Below are 7,219 nucleotides of genomic sequence, written 5' to 3'. Positions count from 1 at the left end.
AGCGCAGAGATCCAGTGACAGCTGGGGGACTTAACTCTGGACAAGCCTACATCACCTGCACCCCCCCTCTCTCTCTCTCTCTGTCTCCCCCTCTTTCTCTCTCTCTCGTTGTGTTCCCTCTCATTTTGGGTGAAATAGTGCGCAGCTGGTTGTTCTTTGGGGATGGAGCGTTGTGTGTGGGACTGCGTTTCCTCCGCTGGGATGTTTATTCTCGCTCTGTTGTCGGTGTTTTGGACGGCGCCAAACGGAGTCTGGAGTTTTAACATTTACGCGGAGCATCCCACGCGTTACAGGGGACCAGATGGAAGTTATTTCGGTTATTCTGTAGACTTTTATCAAGCGTCTACGGACCGGAACACGTGAGTGGCAGCATCAGCCTCTGGCTTCCAGGGTTTCCATTGAGTTTGTTAATATCTGTCTAAAAGCAAGTTGAATAAAAATGCAAAGAAATTACTCATTTTTACATCTTTAAGAACACATGTTGCATTTTAAAAACAATTGTGAGAAAAGAGAGAGAGAGATGTGTGTGATTGAGTCAGAGTTTGCGTGATCCTTTTGCGCGCACTTTTGTTATCTGGTTCTTCGTTTCCCCCCTCACCAGAATCAGTGTCTTGGTGGGGGCTCCCAAGGCAAACACCTCTCAGCCGGGCATTGTGGAGGCTGGTGCCGTGTATTACTGCCCCTGGCCCGGTCTCCCTGACAGCTGCAGACAGATCCCCTTTGACAACTCAAGTGAGTATTCCTCAAAACCACCATATCACCAGAGAGGTTGTGTGTGTGTGTATGTGTGTGTGTGTATGTGTGTGTGTGTGTGTGTGTGTGTGTGTGTGTGTGTGTGTGTGTGTGTGTGTGTGTGTGTGTGTGTGTGTGGCAGTGTTGCATGAAAATCTGATCAGCTTCTTCTGAGGTGGCCTACAGCGTTGATGAAGGTTCCCATATCACTGAAGGCTCTGATTTCTAGCTTCTGTCTCTGGTGCAAATCTTTGAGATACGAGAGGTCACAGCGGTGCTGGCGAGATGCTCGGACCGAGAGGGTGGAGGGGGGGTGCAAACCGTATGCACATGGGAATTTAGTTCCCCTTTAGAAGTAAATTGGGTGAGGTCTGCTTTTTATTAGATCTTAAAAATGTAGCCCCGTCTCCCCTCCCTCAACTCACTCTCTCTCTCTTTGCCTCCTAAAGAAGCAGCATCTGCCACTTGATGTGATGATTAATCTTGCAATTAATCTGAATGAGAATGTTTTTAGCACTGGACGGGCAGATGTGGAGGGAAGGAGGGCTGCAATTGCAGATTCTGGGGTGAATGAACGAGACAGGTCCCATTCAGTGTAAAGCACATGTTCTCCTCACACATGCCACATCTTTCCAACAAAAACATACAAGCCTGAGAGCTGTACTCTAAAGTGTTTTACTCTTTCTTCCATAAATCTGGATATAATAAAAGCACAAATTGAAGCATGTGTCCAGGAAATGAAGAGTCTGATGCATGAAACAGCTGATGGCTAACTTAAGCTAGCCTAAGATGACGCTGTCTCACATAAACTCGGGCTCCATGCTGGTGATGGTAAAGCCCCAAAGTGAGATTTCCTTTGCTCTCCTTTAAGCTAATTACAGACCCTTTTTCTCAGAGGGGGTTTGTTTTAGCGTGAAGTTTGGTCTTTGGGGGAAAATTTAATGTTTCAGGGAACAATTTTGTGAATGTTTGTGTATTTGTTCGCAAAAAAAGAGTTGGTGCGTAAAAGAGGACTGGCAACAGCAGCCGTTATGTGTGTGCGTGTGTGTGTGCGCGTCAGTGACGTTAAGCAGGTGTATGCCACTGTATAAAAGTGGGGGTCGGTAAGGTCAAAGCACACGTTAGTTCCAAAATTCAGAGAGGATGGCGGATCACGGGAAGGAGAAGAAAGGAGCGGCAATCTCGCCCTTTGCTCGCTCCTGTCTTCCATCACGCGTGTCAACGGCTGTGGGGTCAGAATAACAACTACACACGGACGGGCGGTGTTCTTTATTTTTTCATTGGTCAACCCCACCCACATTTTCCAAACCTGTTCTTGGATTTAAAATGGTCCCCCTGAATTCACGAGCTTTGGTCCCCAACCTTTAGACCCAATGCATTTCCACCCATGATGAGTTATTACAATTATGATGATCATAAAATGGCGCTTTGGTCCTGTAAATGTTAATTCAGGGAAATATACATAATATAATTTTAAATAGATTAAGATTCAGTTAACTCCTGTAACAATTCTCCCTCAGAGAAGATGAAAGTACGGCCAGGATTAAGTGACAGAGAAAAAAAGCCCCGCAGACGAGCTTGAACCTATTCATTTATTGCCCGTGTGCCTGTTTGTGTGTGTTAAAGGAAGGTGTTTAGAGTGGAGGGTCTCTGCAGCCATAAAGAGACACACCTGGTCTTTAATAAAGCTGGCACAGGTCCAAAACAGAAACACACACACATGCACACATATTCACACCAAATCTGACACTTCATTGTGAGTCAACTGGGACCCACTCACAATGTGTGTGTGTGTGTGTGTGTGTGTGTGTGTGTGCATGTGTGTGTGTGTGTGTGCGTGTGTGTGTGTGCGTGCGTGCGTGTGTGTGCGTGTGCGTGCGTGTGTGTGTGCGTGCGTGCGTGTGTGTGTGTGTGTGCGTGCGTGTGTGTGTGGGTGTGTGTGTGTGTGTGTGTGCGTGTGCGTGTTGACAGGAAGCCTCCAGGGTCCTGACAAATGTGTGTTTCTGGTGGGCAAATGCTGTTTTGATGTTTGTTATTGGCCTTTTTTTAAGTCCTCAACTGTTGGCTGTTGCTCATCCTGGGACAAACGGTTTCTATTCACACGTGCAACAGCTCCGGGTCCACATGACAACCGCTCGTCTCCCTCTTTCTCTTTCTCTGATTTTTCTCCTTTCATCTCTGCTTCTCCCCAGATAACAGAATGATGAAGCTGAACGGCACCAGGGAGCCTCTGGAGTTCAAGTCCCACCAGTGGTTTGGGGCGTCGGTCAGGACGCACAAAGGAAAAGTGGTGGTGGGTAGAAGCTGATATGACCCCCCCAAACTCCGTCACACGGATCCATTTATTCCCCTTTTCCTTTCGCAGGCATGCGCTCCTCTCTACCACTGGCGGACGGTGAAGCTGAGCGGGGAAAAGGACCCGGTGGGGACCTGTTATGTGGCTGTCCAGAACTTCAGCGCCTACGCCGAGTACTCGCCCTGCAGGACCAGTGAGTCACGTCTTTTTACTGCCGGCCAAACCTCCCCACCTTTGTTATTCTTTGCTCTCTCTGCTGTCAAATTATCCAGAACACTAAAAGACTTTTTTTTTTTTTTAATATCCTTCTGTAAATCTCCCGTCGGTCTCATGTGTCATAATTTGGCATGAAGTTTAAATAGTAACGCACCGGTGACCGTCGGGGCCGCGCAGATGTTATTAGCTTCAACCAAAGCGCTGGAATCTGCAGATGTTCAGAGCAATTCAGGCTTATAGACCCACCTGATGATCAATCAGTCACTCAATCAATCTGGCACTTTTCAGAGTTGAAGCACAAAGTGCCTCACAGAAGGTAAAAACAATAAAGAAAAACAATAAAACTCCCCCCTCCCTCCCCCCACATATATGCATATAGTCACATACACATTCACACACATACACACACACAGATCCACACACTCACCCCCACACTTATCGTAACTGTCACTCAAGAGGCATGATTGGGTAACGAGGCCTGAGACAGGGAAGACGCTCCCTTTGGGGGACCACACTGAGAGAGGTGGTGGTCCATGATCCCAGGGAGCGGCCCCAACAGAGATCACCCCGGCCTGGGCAGATAGGAAGTTCCACATCGAGGCACAAAGCGACCAGACCGGAGCCGTCCACGGGACGGCACCACCCCCACCGGTGGACCAGAGACAAGTCCCAGCCCGAGGAAACGCTGGAGCTAAAAGAAAAACGAAATTTCAAAAAGATAAAGGATATGAAGTTTAAGAACCGACAGACTAAGACAGTAAAGTAAAGTAATTTCTAAAAACATTGAAGGTTAAAAGTATGTAAGGAATTTACACCTGAATTTAACACGTCAGTTTAAGATGAATCAAGCTTCTTTAAAAAAAACCAAAACATCAGCAGTCTCTGGGGCCCTGAGGTTCTCCAGCAGGCTGTTCCACAATCAGGGGCCATGATGACTGAACGCCGCCTCCCCGTGGGTTTTAGAACCGACTTGTGGTACGGTTAAAAGACCAGCGCCAGACTACCTCAGGGTCCATGAGGGTTGAAGGAGTAAAAGTAGGTCACGTAAGTCAAAAGACATTTACAAAGAAATAAGAGAACATTAAAATCAATCCTAAAGAGCATGAGGGATGAATATGAACTGAGATGGTTTTGGGTCCGGTAGTTTTGGTAAAACGTTCTCTCTCAGCCTTTCAGAATCACCGACCAAAACCTCTGTTTATCCGTGACTTGATCCCCTAAAATGTAGTAAAACGGGGCATCGCTCGGCACTATCATCAGGACACACATGGCGTGGTTGTGTAGCATCAGCGTTGCTATGACAGCTGATCCCGTACCTCCTGATGATGACCCGCCAAGAGGAAGCATGTAAAGCTTAAGAGTTGGACCTAAAATTGACCCCTGGGACTCCCCACACTTTATCTCTTGGTTCCCGGAGGAACGAGTGCGACGTCAGCTTAATGTCAATGTGAGTTTGAATCTCAAGTGAGAGTTCACTGTGAGATATTTAATTAGAACATGGAGACGGAAAGTCCAGTGGACAGAGCTTTAAAGGAGGCCACAGCAGCGAGGGAGGTGCTCGCCCAGTTCTGTCCGTCATCTCATCTGTAAATGAGATTCTTGAGATTTCTGCAGATTCCAAACTCTTCGAAACTCTCAAATCTGCTTCCACTATCATCCTTCTCAAGTATCACGGTGGTTCTCGGGGGTGGGGTGACGTGGGGTGGGGGTGTAACGGTGTTGCTTCACATCTTCGCTGCAGATTTTTGAGGTCACCTCCGCATCCATCTCGCACCAGTCCGACCCGACTTGTAGCCCCCACTTTGTTTATAAGTGCATGTGTTGTCATGCGTCATTAAACTTCACCTCGGGGTGCCTCCGAAAGTGGGAACGGTTTCTACGTTGTACATGTTCACGCACGGCTTGGTGCGTCCTAAGCAGAAACACACCTTATTTGTATCTGTGTTTTAAGGAAGGGGGGGTTCCGGCTTTTATGTGGCCGTGCTGTTATTCCCCTTCATTGAAACCGTGCGTGTGTGTTTTTTAGACGACCCGGACCCAGAGGGACAGGGGTTCTGCCAGGCTGGCTTCAGTGTGGATTTCACTAAGGTGAGGGTCTCTATTCGTCACCTCTGGCGCACATTTCATCCCTGTCAGAGGACAAACACCGAGGCTCCATTTGGAGATTTACGAGCCCAGGGAAGATGAGAGTGCGTCCCCAGAGGGGCCCCGGAGTGGCCCCGGAGTGGCCCCGGAGTGGCCCATCACCTCCTAACACAATACCCCAAACACACGCTTACACATGCATTCTTTCACTGTATTGTAAAGGTGCCCTGTGACCTCTGTCTTATAAACCAACTCTACCCTCCTGTACAGGAAGCTGTCATTGTCCACTGGATGTCAACAGGCATGACAGCAGGAGGCATATGTGTGCACACGCACGGCTGACCTGGAATTGTGTGGTTTTTTTTACATTTCCAGGAAGGAACACTGGTGGTAGGAGGTCCTGGAAGTTTCTACTGGCAAGGTAACCCCAAAATCAGTGCGCCTGTATTGGATTCCAGTGATTTCATAGGCTGGAAGGTGCTTAGAGAAGACCAAGATGAGTTTAACAGTCATAACAAACCACGCAAACACGCTAGCTCAGGGAGGCGGTTGAAAAATCTGGATTTTGGTCACAGGACTTTTTTCAGGCAGGGGAAAAAAATAATATGTTCTTTCCTTAACTTCCCCCCATCCTCTTACCATCCGACTCCTTGCCACTCTGTCGGTGAACAGGAAGTGGGTGTTTGGGCTCTGTAATGAGCTGATCGGGGGGTAATGGAGTGTGCAGGAACTGCCCCTTTTCCATGTGATCATACACAGAGGGAATTGGAAAAGCTCTGAGGAGAGAGGAGGAGGAGGCTCAAGGATACCGAGTTAAGAAGGAAGGTTTAAAGGTGAAGGAGAATTTAAAGGGGAGGACAGCAGTGGTGATAAAGGACTGTTAAGGAGACAGAGAAAATGAAGACAAAGAAGCAGAAAGATGGATCTTTTTCTCCGCTGAAGTCACTGTGAGCAGAGAGCTCAAGCGTGTTCAAAGGTGTCGACGCAGCGAGAGAGTGTCAGAGTTCACGCTGTCGACATGCAGCAATACTCCCCCAGCGCCAGGTGTGGGGGGTATCCGCACGCCGCGCGTGTTTGGAGGAGCTCTGCAGCTGGAGCAGCTCACCGATCAACTGACCTAAAAAAAGAAGCAGCAAAATGGAGCAAAACTGAGCGAACCTACGCAAACGTTTTGTATATGGTCACCAATCAATATCCTCACTGATATTATAGGTGGTGAATAATGAATGGGGCAGCACCAAACGGCAATAGTCAGAGCTTTAATGGACTGGCCTCAGCCTGGCAGGCTGGCTGCTTCTAGTTAAAACACTTTGTCTGAATGTTTATAAAAGCACTCAGCCTGGATTTAATGGCCTTTAGTATGTGATTCTCTAAAGTCCTCACAGCAAAAAAATAGAACTTTTACAGTGTTGATATCTCAGGGTGCAAAGGACATTTCACATTCGCTGCAGTGACTTATGATTTGGTGTTAAGGGCTCGTGATGATGCTGCCAGATGTTTAATGAGTTGATACGGCGAGGTGTTATTCTGGGGGATGAAGTCTTAATGTGAGGGTTAAGGGGACAGACACACATCACACGCTACATACACACGGATATTAAGGTTGATTTACGGACGGTTGAAGACGGCCAAAGATAAAATCATTTGTTTGCTTGACCTCTTCAACAGCAAAGGCGTGTGTATGTGTGTGTGTGTGTGTGTGTGTGTGTGTGTGTGTGTGTGTGCCATAGCCATATTCTCTAAGGGTTATAAAACATTGTTGCATCGCTGTTCTGGGGGCCACCGACGCGCTTGAACGTTCCTCCGGGAGGGTTTTTGATGTGCGGTCCGCTCTGAGCATCCATCAGAGCTGCTCGGCTCCAGCAGGTTCCTGCAGCCAAAGGCCAGCTG

At 47.9% G+C, this 7,219-nt stretch overlaps 1 protein-coding gene across 1 annotated transcript in view; it reads left to right on the top strand.

The window, feature by feature from the left end:
* Positions 1–66: 66 nt before the first annotated feature.
* The window catches only part of itga8 (integrin, alpha 8), a 29,615-nt gene continuing 22,462 nt past the window's right edge, over positions 67–7,219 (top strand). The window contains exons 1-6 of the mRNA XM_011605679.2: positions 67–359; positions 602–732; positions 2,925–3,025; positions 3,098–3,221; positions 5,271–5,332; positions 5,705–5,750. Coding sequence (XP_011603981.1) covers positions 163–359; positions 602–732; positions 2,925–3,025; positions 3,098–3,221; positions 5,271–5,332; positions 5,705–5,750 — 661 coding nt within the window. The 5' untranslated portion in view covers positions 67–162. The remainder of the gene's footprint in view (positions 360–601; positions 733–2,924; positions 3,026–3,097; positions 3,222–5,270; positions 5,333–5,704; positions 5,751–7,219) is intronic.

The sequence above is a fragment of the Takifugu rubripes genome, chromosome 7, assembly GCF_901000725.2.
Source record: "Takifugu rubripes chromosome 7, fTakRub1.2, whole genome shotgun sequence".
NCBI lineage: Eukaryota > Metazoa > Chordata > Actinopteri > Tetraodontiformes > Tetraodontidae > Takifugu > Takifugu rubripes.
The sequence above is the reverse complement of the archived record's forward strand: the minus strand, read 5'-3'. Positions and strand labels throughout refer to the sequence as shown.